The sequence below is a fragment of the Chanos chanos genome, chromosome 7, assembly GCF_902362185.1.
Source record: "Chanos chanos chromosome 7, fChaCha1.1, whole genome shotgun sequence".
NCBI classification, from domain to species: Eukaryota; Metazoa; Chordata; class Actinopteri; order Gonorynchiformes; family Chanidae; genus Chanos; species Chanos chanos.
The window spans coordinates 5093145-5112935 of NC_044501.1; the positions used below are offsets into that span (position 1 = coordinate 5093145).

The 19791-nt window shown below is 38.8% G+C and overlaps 2 protein-coding genes across 2 annotated transcripts; both read left to right on the forward strand.

Annotated features, from left to right (window-relative positions):
- Positions 1 to 5980: 5980 nt before the first annotated feature.
- Positions 5981 to 7555, forward strand: LOC115817204 (uromodulin-like). The gene is made up of 2 exons (XM_030780469.1): positions 5981 to 6212; positions 7137 to 7555. The coding sequence occupies exons 1-2, from the start codon at positions 5981 to 5983 to the stop codon at positions 7553 to 7555; spliced, it is 651 nt and encodes a 216-aa protein (XP_030636329.1).
- A 5732-nt stretch (positions 7556 to 13287) lies between these two features.
- On the forward strand, positions 13288 to 19341 carry LOC115817206 (adhesion G protein-coupled receptor E3-like). The gene is made up of 11 exons (XM_030780471.1): positions 13288 to 13434; positions 14625 to 14808; positions 15201 to 15314; positions 15604 to 15785; positions 16520 to 16678; positions 16984 to 17190; positions 17389 to 17621; positions 17914 to 17980; positions 18824 to 18915; positions 19018 to 19180; positions 19330 to 19341. Exons 1-11 carry the CDS (start codon positions 13288 to 13290, stop codon positions 19339 to 19341), a joined length of 1560 nt encoding a protein of 519 aa, XP_030636331.1.
- Positions 19342 to 19791: the final 450 nt, after the last annotated feature.

Consider the following 19791-nt stretch of genomic DNA (forward strand, 5'->3'; position numbering starts at 1 on the left):
TGACACAAATTATTGATTTAGAAATGCTGCCGTACTAATACCAAGAAAATAAGGACCTCTTAGTGAAGACAAAATTATTGCCTCGTGCAAATTTAAATTATTTAAGCATTTCTGCTGATTATCTTTGATTGTACTGTACAATTTTACTGATGCTAATGTAAAACTTGTTTTGCTCACTCAGTAGCCCATGAAAAAAAAAGAGAAATTATTTAAAAAAGAAAAATGACTGTCTTGTGAAATGCCTAAGTAGAAACCAACTTTTATATATTCAGAGTTATTTTATTTATTTGGAATTGCATTGATATATTAAGAATTACATGTATATATCTCCTGTTTGGCCCCTTATATATATATATATATATATATATATATATATATATATATATATGTGTGTGTGTGTGTTTGTGTGTGTGTGTGTGTGTGTGTGTGTGTGTGTGTGTGGGGGGGGGGGGGTGTATGTATATATATATATATATATAGATAGATAGATAGATAGATAGATAGATAGATAGATAGATAGATAGATAGATCAGCATACTTTTGCGAAAATATCCTAGCAAAGTAACTGATAGTATTTACATGTCTCTCTGAACTGAGTGAGTGCAACTGTCGTGCAGACTGGGACAAGACTGTCAAGAGTTTTGTTCATACTTTTCACATGCACAGTAAAGTCAAAAACATCTTTCTATGGAATAAAAGTACAGCACACAGAGAAAACACTGGTTATTTGTGGACGTGTCATTGGATGACTTACCTGTGATTTCTGAAGAGAGCTCTTGTTTAGTCCTCTCTGATGGTTGATTTGCAAAACATCTGATTGTGCTATTGGCCCTGGACCCAAATGAAGCCAAAGGTTTGAGCAACCAGATTCAATATGCACACATGTGCAAATGTGTGTCAATGTTAAATGATATGGTTTGTAGATTTACTGAGCTGTAAACATTGTAAATATCTTCTTGTGGAGGGCATAGTGATTTTGTGCTTAATATAATCATTTACACCCTTACTATGAACAGTGTCTGTCCGTGTAGACTGGCTGAGTTAATGCGCAGGTAGAATAAGGTAGATTCGTGTTTCAGCTGTGGGAGACTATGAGTGAATAGGGAGATGGCTGCGTCACAGTAACATTATTCGTTGTAGCTTGATATTTCTCATGGTAGAACACTTATCACAGTACATTTAAATACAGTTTACTGTCTTGTCATTTCTCCAAAAAATTGATTACGTTTTCTGGTTGAGGGTCAAATGTCTCATTATTTTGCTTTTTTACTCCTTGCTGGACTCAAACTCTGAATCCTTTACGCAAGATGAATCCAAGAGTAGATGAGTTGAGAAAACAATGGCGGAGGAGGAGGAGGAGGAGGAAGAAGAAGAAGAAGAAGAGGAAGAAGAGGAAGAAGAAGAAGAAGAAAAGGTGTACACATGTGCAAGGACAACATTTAATCAGTGAAAGGAATTAGCAACACTGACAGAAAAGCAGGTGCGTCACTGTCAGGTGGAGGTTTCATTTGACCTCCTCTGTATCCAGCTCCTCCCTCTCTCCTCCTCTCTTGTTGTCTCACAGTAGTTTGTATTTGTCTCATTCTCTACAATCTGTGCACCTGAGCAGACAAGCCTGACTCGGCTGAAGGGTGAAAAAGGATGGGGACCTTCATTACTCTGTGTGAGTAGATTTTTCTTCTTCTGGTTTGAGTTTTCCGCTGAGGGATGAATTTGAATTTTGTGGATGAAAAATTTGTTCATGAGGTCACACACTTGTTGAATGATTAGATTCATGTTAGTTAGTTAGTTGGAATCTTGAGTCACAGAACAAGAATACTGAATGAAGAACTAATGATTTACCTGGATAAAACGATGTCATATCAGAGGCTTACGTTACCCCTGAGCAAAACATCTCTTTATTTTAACAAATACTTAAGTGACAGCCTGATGTAGACTAGCTGCTGAAATGAGTGAGCGCATGCCCATCAGTGTTTTCAGCCATTTGAGAATCCAGGTAACTTAAAGAGACTTCTGAAGAAGACATTGTCTGCTTTCTAGTGGTGTCTGCATGCCTGTGGCTTTATGGATTTTTATGGTCATAATTCAAATGCAGGAATCGTCATTTCTCAAGGTTTTCTCTTTATGTTCTCGTTGACACCTACTGACTTGATGTTTGTTGTCTATTTAAGGTTTCATCATCATTCTGTTTGTGTACCGTGTTTATATAAAGAGAGGAAAACATTTAGACGAGAGTAAATACAAACAAAAAAAACCCCTTTATGCTTTTTAATCGAAAAGGCATCTTTGATGTTTTGATTTTATTTTTTAGATGCAAAATGTGTCTACTTACGAGGATAAACAGGAAATATGGTCCTATTTTACCCTTCAAAAACCCCCTATGCAAAGCAGCATTGGACATTCTCAAAATATGATGTAGCCGTTATGAAGATGAGAGATATGAGGAAGTTTATGATGTATATACATGCAAATGAACATTCTCAGAAGAGAAATGTGATCCACTTGTTTATTCTAAAGCTTTATCGGAGTGCTGCCTGACATCCGAACGTTGTATATTGAAGAGAGATCTATTGGATATATGAAGTGACTGAACTTTTCACCTGTTGCTGTGAACTTAGTCACAGTGCTGATGACTAAAATGATAAAGTTTTGCTTTTCACTTCAGCTTTCAGGTTCCTCTGAGCTGCTGCTTACTTTGTAATGGAGTCATATTTAAGAAGTACTTGACACACTGTATACCTACTCTCCATGTTTATAGAATCAAACAAACAAACAAACAGCTGTGGTTCTGTTGGCCATTGTGTGCTGAAGAGAAATTATCTCTATATTTACATAGTATAAATAAATATAATAATATTTACTAATATATAGTTTGATGATTCTTTCTTAAATAGCTTTTGTTACTGTGCTATGTCTAAACACACTGTGATGTAAATTCAAGTGGAGTCAGTGGACGTTTGTCACGACTCGGCTCAGAAGAGGTGACAAAAAGAAGGGCGGACCACACACACAGATCTCATTAAGGACAAAACAGATTTATTATCAAAGCAAAAACCACCAATAATTTAACAGTTAGACTGGTAGTCAGTAGTATCACTAGTGTAGCCAAGGTATGGATGTGTGTAAGAGAAGTGTGGGGGTGTTGAAATGCAGTGACCAAAAATCCTCATGAAACAAATGGTGGCAGCCTGAGGAAGAGAGAAACAGAAAAGTTAGAAGGAAGGGGAAAAGCAAGAGAGGAAGGGGAGGGAGAGAGAGAGGAAGGAAGAAGAAGAAGAAAAAGAAGAAGGGAACCGCCAGTTCCCTTTAGGCTTAAATACACCTGGAGATCAGAACATCCAGGTGCCCAATATCAAGCAAGACGACCCTCCCACTCTGACACCCAACTGCACCCAACCCAGATACAGAGAAGAGGCCGTCACAACGTTTTTAGTGCTCTTTAATCTGTTAAAACAGTGAGTGATTCAACCACTGCACAGAACTAAGTGTTTTAATCTAAAGGCTTTCATAACCTCTAGATTCTTCCTCAAATATCCTTACATATTAGCAGTTATAAGCAGCGACAGATGACAGTGTTGCCTTTGAACACAGTTCAGATTTTCATGTGTCCCAAGGCTGTTTGAACCTATTTAGTTTACCGGTTTACTGTATTTATAGTTTAAGAATGTGATATATGTGAGGATCAGTTCTGAGGGACAGTTACATTATGAATATGTTACTGTATGTAACCGGGCGTTACACCTCTCTTAAAGGCTGCGCTGTTCTCAGTTTACTAAAAGTTTGGAGATATTGGTGTTATCCTCTTGACTTCAGATTTGCTGACTTTTCAAACTCATGAGGCAATTTTTCAAGCTGTTGGAAAACATGAGGCACTGTGAACAAGAGTCTGTGTGACCTTTTGTGTATGATAATGTGTTTCTCCACTAGGTGGCGTGTTTGTTCTGATGAACATGTGGGAGAGGGCTTTTGCAGCAAGTAAAAGTAAGCAAACAGCACATTCATAGCCATAGGCTGGTGATCTGCATTTCATACCCTATTTTTACTATGTTTCAAATGCTCTTTTTTCTATAACTGTAGCCGCTAAATGTAAATTATGGCAGGAAATCATGTTTGTAATCAAGAAATAATCTTTTTTAATAAGTTATTTTCGGTATAGCAATGTATTTGTCATGGTTATATACAAATGCAGTATCCCCTTCTCTCACACCTGGTGAAGACCTTGAATTATTGACTTTTACAATCGACATTGACTTTTTATCTGAACTGTGAGTCTCCTGATCAAAAGCCTTAGAAATATTGCCTTCCCTTTATAATGTGCTTTACACATTTAGGGGCTACAGACTCAGTGATAGGTATGTTTGAGTATGGTTTGAGCCTAAGTCTGTATTTGATAACTCTGTGAAGTATTAATCATTACCTTATTAATCAATGAATTATTATCATCTTGGTAATTTATTATGTGTTTCATGTAAAGTAGTGTCATGTGTCTGACTCATTTTTGCATCACACTGTTTGACACTGATGATACCCATCCTATCACAGCCATCGCAAACCAGAGTCCTGAACCATGTCTTAACTATATTGCTCTGAATGATACGTGGAGAGCTATCAACAACTCTGACGGCACAATTAGGTGTGATCAGAGCAGAGTTTGGTCAGGCTGGTACAGGCTTTTCTACCAGGGAGTGAGTGTCCAGATGCCTGACTGGTGCGTGGATCAGTACAGATGTGGTACCAGTGCTCCTCTGTGGTTGACTAGTCCTCACCCACAACCAGAGGACGGAGTGGTCACTCGACAGGTCTGTGGGAGCTGGAATAACAACTGTTGCGCTTACCAGTCCAATCCTATTCGAGTGAAGGCCTGTCCTGGAAATTACTATGTCTATGAATTTGTCAACCCAACTGTCTGCAACTCTGCATACTGTTCAGGTAATCTTATGAACATTCTTTCTGACCTGTGATTGTAGCTTGGGAAATACATGTCCAGTCATGGACAACAGTAACTCCATCGAGGCTTTATTCTGACAGATGTGTGTCTGGTTTTTACATTTGTAAATGAAAAGTTGAGATTCACAGTTTATGACCACTCTGTTCATACTGTTGAGTCCAAAACACTGCTCTCTCTTCAGACATCTAGAATACAGTGGAAAATAAAAAAAAGAGAAAAAAGAAAAGAAATACAGAATAAAAATGTGGTTGTGCTATTCCTCTACAATGACAAATGTTAAGACCACACAAAGAGTCAGAAAGTCATTTATATACCTAATTGAAAAGGTCAAAGGTCAGCTAATGACACTGTCACAAATACTCAAAGAAGCAGGATGTGTATGTTGGGCAAGCTTTATTCCCGTACGCAGTCCAAAACCAGAGTGACCAAACAGTCCAGGTTCAGTAGACCATATTTTATTACGTATCCAAAGCCCTTCTTTCTGCTAGTGCAGCTTAAATGTAACTTTTTTTAAAATTTACAAATACTTTTTTAAAAAAATAATTGTTTTGCAGTGTAGCTATATTTCTGTAATAGTTCTATTACAAATGCAATTTCCGCTTCGTTCATAACCAATGAACATTAGTAATAGTAATATTGCCTTCCCTATATATTGTGCTTCAGCTGTTCAAGGGCTACAGACTCAGGGGTGGTTTCATTTGAGTATCAGGGCCCAACTCTGTAATGGTAACTGTATTTGGTGAAGAACTAGTTATTGTTTTATCAATCAATAAAATAAGTTATTACTTTCTTGGTAATTCATTATGTGTTTCATGTAAGATAGTTTCATGTGTCTGTCTCATTTTTCCATCACACTATAACATCAATCCTATCACAGCTATCGCAAACCCCAGTCCTGATCCATGTCTTAACTATATCGCTCTGAATGATACATGGAGAGCTACCAACTACTCCGACGGCACAATTAGGTGTGATCAGGGCCATGTTGGGTCAGGCTGGTACAGGCTTTTTGATCAGGGAGTGAGTGTCCAGATGCCTGACTGGTGTGTGGATCAGTACAGATGTGGTACCAATATCCCTCTATGGTTGACTAGTCCTCACCCACAACCAGAGGATGGAGTGGTCACTCGACAGGTCTGTGGACACTGGAGTAACAACTGTTGCTATTACCAGTCCAACCCTATACGAGTGAAGGCCTGTCCTGGAAATTACTACGTCTATGAATTTGTCAACCCAACTGTCTGCAGCTCTGCATACTGTTCAGGTAATCTTATGAACATTCTCTCTGACCTGTGATTGTAGCTTGGGAAATAACTGTTCAGCACAGACAACAGTAACTCCATAGAGGCTTTATTCTGACAGATGTGTTTCTGGTTTTTACATTTGTAAATGAAAAGTAAGGATTCACAGTTTATGACCACTCTGTTCATACTGTTGATTCCAAAACACACTGCTCTCTCTTCAGACATCTTGAATACAGTGGAAAATAAAAAAAGAGAAAAAAGAAAAGAATAACGGAATAAAAATGTGGTTGTGCTATTCCTCTACTTTGACAGATGTAAACACCACGCAAAGAGTCAGAAAGTCATTTGTATATTTATTCGAAAAAGTCAGAGGTCAGCTAAAGACACTGTCACAAATAGATTGCAATCCAAAACCAGAGAGAACAAACAGGCCACGTTTGGCAGATGATATGTTATTATATATCCAATGCCCTTCTTTCTGCTAGTGCAGCCATAATTGTATTTTTTTTAAAATTACAAATACTTTTTTAAAATTAATTGTTTTGCAGTATAGTTATATTTCTGTTGTAGTTCTGTATAAATGCAATTTCCACTTTATTCATAAGCAATGAACCCCCAAAATACTGGCTTTTACAATGAACATTGACGTTTTATCTGAACTGTGAGTTGTCTTATCAAAAGCATTAGAAATATTGCCTTCCCTATATATTGTGCTTCACCTGCGTGAGGACTATAGCTTCAGGGGTGGTTTCATTTGAGTATCAGGGCCTAACTCTGTAATGGTAACTGTATTTGGTGAAGAACTAGTTATTGTTTTATCAATCAATAAGATAAGTTATTACTTTCTTGGTAATTCATTATGTGTTTCATGTAAGATAGTTTCACGTGTCTGTCACATTTTTCCATCATGCTGTTTGACACTGATGATACCAATCCTATCACAGCTATCGCAAACCCCAGTCCTGACCCATGTCTTAACTATACCAGTCTGAATGATACATGGAGAGCTACCAACTACTCTGACAGCACAATTAGGTGTGATCAGAGCAGAGTTTGGTCAGGCTGGTACAGGCTTTTCTATCAGGGAGTGAGCGTCCAGATGCCTGACTGGTGTGTGAATCAGTACAGATGTGGTACTCATATCCCACTGTGGTTGACTAGTCCTCACCCACAACCACAGGATGGAGTGGTCACTCGACAGGTCTGTGGACACTGGAGTAACAACTGTTGCTATTACCAGTACAATTCTATCCGAGTGAAGGGCTGTCCTGGAAATTACTACGTCTATGAATTTGTCAGACCAACAAGTTGTAGCTCTGCATACTGTTCAGGTAATCTTATGAACATTCTTTCTGACCTGTGATTGTAGCTTGGGAAATAACTGTTCAGCACAGACAACAGTAACTCCATAGAGGCTTTATTCTGGCAGATGTCTTTCTGGTTTTTACATTTGTAAACGAAAAGTAAGAATTCACAGTTTATGACCACTCTGTTCATACTGCTGATTCCAAAACACACTGCTCTCTCTTCAGACATCTTGAATACCGAATACAGTGGAAAATAAAAAAAGAGAAAAAAGAAAAGAAATACAGAATAAAAATGTGGCTGTGCCATTCCTCTACAATGACAAATGTAAACACCAGACAAAAAGTCAGAAAGTCATTTATATACTTATTTGAAAAAGTCAGGAGGTCAGCTAAAGACACTGTCACAAATAGATTGCAATCCAAAACCAGAGAGAACAAACAGGCCACGTTTGGCAGATGATATGTTATTATATATCCAATGCCCTTCTTTCTGCTAGTGCAGCCATAATTGTATTTTTTTTAAAATTACAAATACTTTTTTAAAATTAATTGTTTTGCAGTATAGTTATATTTCTGTTGTAGTTCTGTATAAATGCAATTTCCACTTTATTCATAAGCAATGAACCCCCAAAATACTGGCTTTTACAATGAACATTGACGTTTTATCTGAACTGTGAGTTGTCTTATCAAAAGCATTAGAAATATTGCCTTCCCTATATATTGTGCTTCACCTGCGTGAGGACTATAGCTTCAGGGGTGGTTTCATTTGAGTATCAGGGCCTAACTCTGTAATGGTAACTGTATTTGGTGAAGAACTAGTTATTGTTTTATCAATCAATAAAATAAGTTATTACTTTCTTGGTAATTCATTATGCGTTTCATGTAAAGTAATGTCATGTGTCTGTCTCATTTTTCCATCATGCTGTTTGACACTGATGATACCCATCCTATCACAGTTATTGCAAACCCCAGTCCTGATCCATGCCTTAACTATATCACTCTGAATGATCCATGGAGAGCTACCAACAACTCTGATGGCACAATTAGGTGTGATCAGAGCAGAGTTTGGTCAGGCTGGTACAGGCTTTTCTACCAGGGAGTGAGTGTCCAGATGCCTGACTGGTGCGTGGATCAGTACAGATGTGGTACCAGTGCTCCTCTGTGGTTGACTAGTCCTCACCCACAACCAGAGGACGGAGTGGTCACTCGACAGGTCTGTGGGAGCTGGAATAACAACTGTTGCGCTTACCAGTCCAATCCTATTCGAGTGAAGGCCTGTCCTGGAAATTACTACGTCTATGAATTTGTCAACCCAACTGTCTGCCACTCTGCATACTGTTCAGGTAATCTTATGAACATTCTCTCTGACCTGTGATTGTAGCTTGGGATATACCTGTCCAGTCATGGACGACAGTAACTCCATAGAGGCTTTATTCTGACAGATGTGTTTCTGGTTTTTATATTTGTAAATGAAAAGTTGGGATTCACAGCTTATGACCACTCTGTTCATACTGTTGATTCAAAAACACTGCTCTCTCTTCAGACATCTAGAATACAGTGGAAAATAAAAAAAGAGAAAAAACAGCAACATTTTTTGGGCATTCTTCTACAATGACAAATTTATAACTGCTACAAAAACAGTCTACTGAAAACCCCACATTTCCAGCATTTGAAATGGATGGACGTTTGTGGCCAAAGTGGAGTATAGGCACTAGCTATTGCTTTACTAGCTTCATTATTACAATACTAACCCAGTATCTGACCTATGACACTAACAGGTGCTTACTGAGGACACACTCAATAGGAAAAGAAGTTAACACTGACAACTTTAATCATACAGTTATGAATGCTGTACATGCATGTCATACATGTTTCTCCACCTTATTAGCTGTATACAACCTCATTATACTTTCCACACTATCCTTCACCTGCCATTACCTTTAACCAAACAGGAATGTAGTGTTAAACCTGGTGTCTTTTAGGTGTTACAGTGAATTAATGTTTACTTGGACGCATATTGTTCCTGAATAGAGGGAGGCTCTGGCTATAGAAGAGAGGGTCAGAGAGAGAGAGAGAGAGAGAGAGAGAGAGAGAGAGAGAGAGAGAGAGAGAGAGAGAGAGAGAGAGACAGAAACAGGGGGACATGGGGAGAGTCTGTGGGATGTTTAACCTCGGAATTAATGAAAGAATTACTTTCCCACATATTGCACAGTAAAGAAAGAAAAAGTCTCTCCCCCAGTGTCTGCCTGACAGGGTACTGTTCCTCACCCCTTACTCCAGTACTGCTACCAAATCCAAGTTTCTCCTCCAGTGTCTGCCTGACAGGGTACTGTTCCTCGCCCCTTACTCCAGTACTGCTGCCAAATCCAAGTCTCTCCTCCAGTGTCTGCCTGACAGGGTACTGTTCCTCGCCCCTTACTCCAGTACTGCTGCCAAATCCAAGTCTCTCCTCCAGTGTCTGCCTGACAGGGTACTGTTCCTCACCCCTTACCTCAGTACTGCTGCCAAATCCAAGTCTCTCCTCCAGTGTCTGCCTGACAGGGTACTGTTCCTCACCCCTTACTCCAGTACTGCTGCCAAATCCAAGTTTCTCCTCCAGTGTCTGCCTGACAGGGTACTGTTCCTCGCCCCTTACTCGAGTACTGCTGCCAGATCCAAGTTTCTCCTCCAGTGTCTGCCTGACAGGGTACTGTTCCTCACCCCTTACTCCAGTACTGCTGCCAAATCCAAGTTTCTCCTCCAGTGTCTGCCTGACAGGGTACTGTTCCTCACCCCTTACTCCAGTACTGCTGCCAAATCCAAGTCTCTCCTCCAGTGTCTGCCTGACAGGGTACTGTTCCTCACCCCTTACTCCAGTACTGCTGCCAAATCCAAGTTTCTCCTCCAGTGTCTGCCTGACAGGGTACTGTTCCTCGCCCCTTTCTCGAGTACTGCTGCCAGATCCAAGTTTCTCCTCCAGTGTCTGCCTGACAGGGTACTGTTCCTCACCCCTTACTCCAGTACTGCTGCCAAATCCAAGTTTCTCCTCCAGTGTCTGCCTGACAGGGTACTGTTCCTCACCCCTTACTCCAGTACTGCTGCCAAATCCAAGGAATGCAGCAGAACACTTATCAGAGGTCACATTAACAAATCCTCATCTGACTGGATTGGCACAGTGGAAAATTCATGGGGATATGAAAAAACACACAATTTTAAAGTGCTTCTTGACACAGTAATAGGGAATGAGCAAGGTTTTATCATTGTAGGGGGAAAAAAACATTCTCTATCTCTAAGGCAAAGTTTCATACATATGCAAATATTTAGCCAGGATATATGTATAGAACATGGGCTAAACATTCTAGCACAAAGCCCATTACACTATTCTGGTATTCAGCATTCAAAATTTACTGGCCCGATGACCTTTCTATTCAGTTTCAGCTGCATCTGTTTTCAGTTCATTTAGCCTGTTCTTCATATCTTAACATGTTTTCTGTTCCTTAAGCCTAGTTTTCTGTGTGTTTATGTACCCTCTCTGTTTCAGCTGTTCTTAGCAAAGTCTTTGCATAACCTTGTCTTTCTTACTCACTTAGAGTGCCTTTTCCTGAGCCATGTCACTGTTTATTCTGACTTACACCTAGCAACTTCATCTGCCTTGTCAACCCTGTTACCTGCCTTCCTGTTCCTGTCATCATGTCTGTGGTATCCTGCCTTCCTGAGTGTCCTGTCTGCTCAGACATAATGTCCTTGGTCTGTACATGCCTCTGGTCTTCCTAGTCCTCACAAGTATAACAGAAATACCATCACTGGCAGCTTACTGTTATTATTTCTCCCTAGCCCCAGTAAGCCCTTACTCATGACATAGCTTCAGTATAGCAGGCTTTGCCACGCAGCTGCAGTCAAGTTACCTTTCACTGAGAAACAGCTTTAATGTAGCTGAGTTACGATTTTTGTGGAGTTACTGGGAGCCTAACTTGACACGTTTTTAAGGTGCTTGCCTGACACTTAGCATAACTGGCTGTGACTAAAGGGACATTATAGTACTATTTGAAAACCATAGTGTTGCAAGCATTGAAACAACAATCCACCATTTCAGTTTAATAGTTTTCCTCTAACCTCGAATGCTACAGGTCCTGGTAGATTTTGACTAAATCCTCCAGAGTTGCTATTCCAGCAACTAACAATCGAATACAATTTGCGATTAGTATCAAATATTCGTAGAGGCAGTTTTGATATTTATGTTAGATATATAAAAACCACATTACTATGTATACAGTTTGTTCTGTACAGTAAAACAAACCCAATCAATCAATCAATCAATCAGTAAGTGATCTCTGCATTTTATAACCGTTCATCTCTATTTTAGTCATAGATATTCAACCTCACCAATGCATCTTCCACCAAGTGTCTCAGTTCTTTTACACACTCCCCTTGTTTTCAGATACTGGTACCATTCAGTCAACTGCAACTCCACCTCTCACCACAGAAACCAGTGCTGGTAGGTCACTTTTTGCATGTTCAGCTCTGCAAAATATAGTAACATATGTAACATGTCTTAGGGGCTAGGCAGTATAATGTTTTTATAAAAGCATCTCTTACAGCAGGTATTTTATTTTATTGGGTATTATGGTATTTTAAGGCAGCCCACTGTGTGGTGGTTTTGAGTTACATTCAGAGTGAATTTTAAATACATATTCTCTGTTCAGAATTTGAGTAAACTCAATACACACACAGACACACACACAAATATGTATATATATATATATATATATATATATATATATATATATACACACACACACACATAAACATACACATATATACTTAAATCCAAACCTGGATTTGTCTTTTACTTTTATTTATTAATGCTCCATCTAATCTAATAATAATTCTGCTTTTATAGAGCTGTAGTTACAGATAACTGTTTACAGGTACAGTTCAGCTGATATAACCCTATCATTTCTTGTCATATTTTTTAAGGGCTCTGTATTTTTTGGTTGGCTTGATCACTCTCACGCTTACCTCATTGGCCATGTTGAGCAAAAACAATAACTCATAAAATTATTAGTCTTCTCAGGGCTAATCTCAGTGCCCCCCACTATTCATGTGAAGAAACTTTCCTCTTAAAAACACCTATTAAGTCAACACCACATTTTCACATGCACCATCTAAGGAAATATGTCATGGTAGTGAAATGTCAAAAAACTGATGTAATCTGAAATTTATGGTCACAAAGAGCTAATCATTGTCCATGGTAGTGGTCTTTTTCACAAAAACATGCTTTGCTCTTGAGTGGACAATGCATTCAGAGGCACCACTAGGAATTTTTCACCGGGATGGCCCAGGAGTGGCAAAGGGATGTTTAGAGGTGGCCACAATGTGATGTTAATGTGCACACACAGTGCGTGGCATTTTCTATATGCATTAATATTCAACTAATAATAGGCTAAAACATAAATTAATACGCTACACATGCATACACATAGCTGTTGATGGCCAGTCTCCCATGTTGCATAACCTTTATAGCTAAGTAGGATAACATTAACAATGAAAAATAAATAGGACCTTTTCTGAGCTCATTTACAAAAGTTAAAGCTATTAACTAGTCAAATGCTCTAAGCAAACCACCAAACAAAAATGCATTATGCAAACCCTGGGTTATATCTTCCTCTAAATGAACTCAGAATGACTAATCTGAATTCTATAATATACCATACATTATAGTATACTGTATACTGATATAATAAGACAATTAGCCTGGACGTTTTTGAATAAAACAAATTAAAAACAGATTTTTAAGGCCATTAAAGTCATGAACTTTGTTCTGCAGAACAAAGAGGTGGCATTGGCCACCCTGACCACCCCTTTAAAACCATCCATGAGTACCATTGTCCTGGACCAGATGTGTTCAGGCCATCTAAAAAGTAGCATGCCAAATTTGGGACATTATGCTTATAAGGTGGCTCCAAGTAGACAAAAGATGAATTACTGGGTCATTTCCCCAGCTACACTGCATCCTGCAAGACATCTGAGAAACTAAACATATTCCATATGGGCAGAAGTGACTGTATAAAAGACATCAGCCAGTCAGGTTTTAGCAGCCATTAGATAACCTTTTCATCCATTCAGTATTGAATTTGGATCAATATTTTCACTGGCTCTAAACTAAAACATAACTAACCCAAATTTCTCTCTCTCTCTCCCTCTCTTTGTCTTTATCCCCTTCTAGAACAATCAATTGAATTATCATCGGAATGCCAGGTATATGCAGCAGTGGCTTAAGAATCTGATTGTGAAAATTTAGATAATTCTGTGGTATTTATTACGATTTCATGATGTGGTCATGAATGTGTCAATACCCCATGTCACAAGATATGATGTCCAGTCAAAACTATTACTGTGAAGTGTCATAGTGTGGATATTTAAATGTTTATGATGTTTAAATCACGACACAATTATTGACGCCACTGCATGAACAATGTCCCAGTACCTTATACTCAGTGCTGCTATACAAAGTATGTAATGTTTTTGTAGCACAGTGGAGATGGGCAACGTGCTTTATAATGATATGTTGCTCTTTAGGTTAATAAGAGTGCTGAATGTGGGCTTCAAATCCTGAATGAATTACTAGGCCTGTCATCGCTCGTCGAACTGCAAGAGGAGGTGAGTTGTATGCAAGTAAACATGCAGTTTTGTATTGAGTGGCATGCGTGAAAAATCTGCACATTTACCATGATTGCACTGAAGTGTCAGAATGTATTGTTGACTTAGTCCAAATCAACTTCTTCTTATGCATACTACCCTCTGATTAGTCTTAAACATGATGTGTAAATGATGGTCAAAAAAATAACAGTTAGTGAGCGCCCATAATATCCAAGCTGCTTTCAATTTGTGAGCCTTTTTCTTAATATGTATTCAACATGTAAAATGTATTGCAGTTGTGTGTTTGCTTTAACTCAAGCAGACCACTTTCGAGACACAATGACTCAAGGCTTGAAAACCTCAAGTAATTCATTTAATAGGGCCGGCCCTACAGAATTCCCAGAAATTCCTAAGGTTTACCTGTCTGCACGGGCATTGGCAAACATTGCATGTGTCTGTCTGTGAATTGCAAGGGTTTTATTTTTCATGTCTCTGTTTGTTGGTCAGACGGTGACAACTTTTCTAGGTCTAGTGTTGGATTCTCAGAGAGGTAAAATAGCAAATACCACTGACACCAAGGAGCTGGCAAAACTGGGAAACACTTTGCTTCAGGCCACTGAAGTGCTGGTAACTGCTCTGGTGAAGCCAACTCCTACACAAAGCAACACCAGCATTAACACCAGCACCTCAGGTAACTACAGAGACCACCAGACAACAAATATCAAACTGCAAGAGGAGATAAGAGATAATGATAATAATAAAGATAATGCAGATAATGATAATAACAAAGACAATTTAACTGATAATTATTAACACCAGCACCACCGGTTACTACAGAAAAATCTATTTACATCCAATTATCTGTCTATCTATCCATCTATCCATCTATCTATCTATCTATCTATCTATCTATCTATCTATCTATCTATCTATCTATCTATCTATCTATCTATCTATGCAGTATTGAGGTAGTTTTCATGAACAAAAGTACTTTGGTGTTTTGGTGCACACTCACACTACATACAGGTTTGTACACACATGTAGTCAGATATATTGTTTGATTAATTTTTTTCTGTCTTTTAGAGGTCAGAGTCTTTGCTGTTGGACAGCATACAACCCTTAAGAAACCCCTACAGCTGAACACGCCTGATGCTCTCCTGGATATCGACCTCATTGGTATTTCCAAAAATAACAAGGGTAGGTTTGAAATCTCCAGATGAGATAATACCCTGTGAACTGGCTAAATATATGTCTGCTCCCAGTGTTGCAGTAAGCAAAGAGCAACAATATCAGCTCTTTTCTCAATGAAAAACTCAATCACTGTGAATCACTGCCCTAACTTTTAAACACATTAATAATAGCTACATTAATAAACTGTATTTCAGTTCAGGAATTGCGCTTAAGCAATGGCAGCGGGAACTAACTGACTGTAAAAATTCCCTCTGTAGGTGAGTTTTTGAATAGCCTCTTTATCTGTGTATTGCAGGAAAGGCTGCTGTCTCTCTCATGACCTACAACAATATGGCAGAAATGCTGAAACCCTCTCTCTTCCGCTCAGAGAACAACACAGTCAACACGATGATGTCCACCGTGGTCTCAGCCTCCCTGCCCAAGACCACCAACAAAACGTTAACCAAACCAGTTAACTTCACCCTGAAACACATCAGTGTAAGGATATAAAACACAGCCAGTGATGGGATAAATTAGAAGTTTGATATAATGTAAATGGAGCTACACTGACTGCTTACTGAATTCTTTCTGTAAACATCACATCTGTGGAGTTTTAGTATTGTTTGAACTGTGCCGTGTGCTTAATGTGTCTTGTGGAGTAACACTTTAGTATTGGGGTCATGTGGTATGCAGGAATATATATGAAGGATCATGTATTAATCACTATTATATAACTAATACATCTCTCCATATTGAATGAACCATTCAGTGACAGTAGAGATCACGCTTAAGAAATGATCAATAATACTTAATGTATACTTTATTGGGCATTTTAACAATGATATATAAGTCATCTATCTATCTATCTATCTATCTATCTATCTATCTATCTATATATATATCTATATATCTATCTATCTATCTATATCTCTCTCTCTCTCTCTCTCTCTCTATATATATATATATATATATATATATATATAATTAGTTAACACATGTTAGGCTATGCTTATACTGATACATATTCCAGTCCTAATATTAATACTTATACCATCTATACTGAAGTGTTCCCCTTTGTGCTGTATTAGCTTTGCACATTTTAAAAATGTGTATACAGTTTGAAGGACTCTGTTGAGTTGTTTTTATGGTTCAATATAAAATTAATGAAGAAGTCTCTGTTAGTGAAGGGAAGAGTTAATTATGTAACAATGTGTGTTGTCCTCCTTGACTAGAAATGGGATCCCAAAGGCAACCTATCCTGTGTGTACTGGAATATTAGTGAATGGATAGAGGATGGCTGTAGCATTGAAAACAGCAACTCCAGCCACACCGTGTGTTCCTGTGTACACCTGTCCACCTTTGCTCTCATCATGCAAACAGAGCCACACGATGTAAGAGAAGGAGACACACACACTAAGACACTATCCTCAAATCACCCCAGCTGTGATTTGAGGATGTTGACATAGTTTAGTTGTGCCCTTGAACAAGTCACTTGGAATGTATGGAGTTGCAACATGGTTCTAGGGTAGCTGTCTCTCTTAAACCTTAGCACCTATGGACCTAGCATCACCTGTGGACCTTATCTGTCTTTTCTTTTTTGTTGTAACTGTGGCATAATTTGGTGCATTTTCAATTTTAGAAGACAAAAATAAAATAGAGGAAGGAGAAAATTGTTGAACTAAATTGTTGTTTTCAGAGCAATCATCTTTTGGAGCTGATGAACAAGATTGCCGTGCCAATCGGGCTGGTCTTCCTCTTCTTGTCTGTGCTGAACTTTGCCCTTTTTTGGAAGAATTCACGAGTGAGCAACACAGCTCGACTCAACCTCTGTATCAGCCTGCTACTGGCCCATCTCCTCTTCCTCCTCACCCAACATTTCCTGCACTATATCAAACCCCACGAGGTAATGGTAATGACTTATCACCATTTTACCAGCATTGCCAAGTAATACTCTGCTTTCATTTTCCACAGTTCCCTGAGATTAGAGAAGACGAAGATGGTGATGATGATGATGATGATGATGATGATGATGTCAGTGAGGACGAAGAGGAGAATGAGGTGGGATTGTGGTCATTATATGTTCTGTTTTCTTTCTCCTCAGAGAGTTTGTGCTGCAATAGCTGGAACACTCCATTTCCTTTTTCTCTCTGCGTTTGTGTGGATGTTCATTGAGGCCATACTACTCTTCATCACAGTCAAGAACCTATCAAAGATCAGATCCAAACAGAAGGAGGTGGTTCACTGGGGATTGCTGCTTGTGATTGGCTATGTGATCTCTCTGGCCGTGGTCTCGGTGTCTGTGGGGGTGATGCCTGATGGATATGGCAGTGAGGAGTGAGTACAGAGAGGAGACAGAGTGTTGGACAATAAGAGTGAGAATTATGAGGTCACATGCTGATTTGATATGATTGTCTTCCTCAAAATTGTTCAGTCTTTGTGTTTCAGCTGAATATGATAAAGAGAGAATGCAAAGTTCAAAACAAAGTATGATGTTAAGTTTAATTTTCCATTGTGAATTATGTAGTGTTTAGTTTGTCTACACAGTCTGTTTTTGTCATTTGTTTTTATTTTGTCGTTACTGGATGACAGTTTATTGTTTTATATTGTATATTTCTGCTGTCTGTAGGTGTTGGATTAAGAAGGACAGAGGCTTCATCTGGAGTTTCCTGGGTCCTGTCTGCTTCATTCTAGCAGTATGTACACATTACATATTGTCCATCATTGTAGAATTTATAATGCTGTGAATGATCATACAACGTGAGACCATATCTGTCAAATTTGGGATTAGAACCCAGGTCCTCGAGGTGTTGGTCAAACCTTGGCGACCAGAGACTGGCGGAGACTCAAATGAAGAATAACGCAAAAATTAGTTCAGAAGGTTTATTACAAAAAGGAAGAATTCAAAAAACCCAAAAGCACAAAATATCCAAGTAAAGACAAAAAAAAAATTTAAAAAAATCAAAAACAGGGAAAGATGCAGAACCAATCCAATGCAAAATCCAAAACCGGAATCCAAAAAACAAGCCAGAGTCAGGTATGGAAAATCAGTCAAAATCAGGCAAACAGGTTGACAAGGGACAATCCAAAAGAGGTTACTGTGAGCAATCAGAGCTGTACCAGGCACACAAGCCAAAAAAACAAAGGACAAAGGACAAAAGTCTTAGAACTTGAGTGACACAAGGAATCACAAAGAGTTGGAGGACTGGGCTTAACAAGCAAACAAAGCACATGACAGAGACAGTAAAGTACAGGTGAGCTGGGTAATGAGAGGGCAGGGTCAACATAGCAAGGACAACAAAGAGTCTTTGGCGACCTCTAGTGGTCAGAAATAGTCCAACCTGTGACAATATCAAGCTGAACAGTTATTTAAAAATGGGGTAGTATCACATCCACATGTAATACTGCCAGAATTATCACTAAGTTTTCATTCCTCACTAGCAAAAAAAAAAAAGCAAGAGAAATTATTTTTTCCACACTATATTTCCAGTCTGATTTCTAGAGAAGATAATATTTGACTCTTTGTTTTACCTGTCCAGGTCAATTTGATTCTTTTCATCGCCATAATCACCACTCTCAGATGGACTCTAATGAATATGAACAGGGAAGTCTCACAGCTCAGATCCACCAGGTAACAAACAATCTACAAACCCAATGGAGTATGAAAATATAATTCCATATTTACTTATAAGAGAATTCAAATGTCTTTATATAATTTGATTCTACTCTCTAGGACTATGGTGTTCAAATCCCTGGCCCAGTTTGTTATCCTCGGTTGCCCCTGGATACTGGGCTTCTTCACACATGAAAGTGAGTCCGTGGAGATTGTTTTCCTTTTCTTCAACTCCCAGCAAGGCACCTTCATCTTCCTGGTCCACTGTGTCCTCAATGAAGAGGTAACTACAAATCCATTTCACTGGGGCGTATTTAGTCTCACTCGTTACGCCTGTAGCTACTGTGTCCTACTTATTCTCATCTTAAGTTTTAAACTAGTCCTACTTGGCCTCCTCTGTTACACCTCTGGGTATTAATGTGACCTATACAGTCTAGCTTGTAAGACCTGTAGCTATGAGTTTGAAAGATGTGTACATTGAAAGTCATCTCAAGAAAACGGCGGTTAAATGAATTTTAAATAAAATATTTTCCTGGCAGCTGTTCCTTGAATATACAACAATATACAATTTTGAACAAAGACAACAGCAGGCCAGACCAACCTTTCAGTTTTTGTGTTTTTACTTGCTTTGGGAGTTTGTCTGTGTGGAAACTACTTGAAAACAAAGGTGTAGTCTTTGAGTACAAGCATGTAGGGACACTCCACTTGTATCTGGCCCCTCATTTAAATAAGACCTAAGAGGGTTGTGGCTTGGCCTCTGTCTGTGGTTTTCAAGTGAGTCCAATAGGAGTAACAGTACTGCTTCTCCCATAGAATTACAATATATTATTCCCAAACCGCTTGTTCATATGTTCTAGCTTACTCCCGGTGCCCATGTTACTGATCATTATTCCA

Bases quoted from the DNA above. Each gene is read 5' to 3' on its own strand.
- LOC115817204 (XM_030780469.1), top strand. From the start codon at position 5,981: ATGCCTGACTGGTGTGTGGATCAGTACAGATGTGGTACCAATATCCCT. The intron at 6,213-7,136 runs GTAATCTTATGA...ATCCTATCACAG, and splicing joins CAGCTCTGCATACTGTTCAG to CTATCGCAAACCCCAGTCCT.
- LOC115817206 (XM_030780471.1), top strand. From the start codon at position 13,288: ATGAACTTTGTTCTGCAGAACAAAGAGGTGGCATTGGCCACCCTGACC. The intron at 13,435-14,624 runs GTGGCTCCAAGT...TTTGTTGGTCAG, and splicing joins TGGGACATTATGCTTATAAG to ACGGTGACAACTTTTCTAGG. The intron at 17,981-18,823 runs GTATGTACACAT...TTACCTGTCCAG, and splicing joins CTGTCTGCTTCATTCTAGCA to GTCAATTTGATTCTTTTCAT.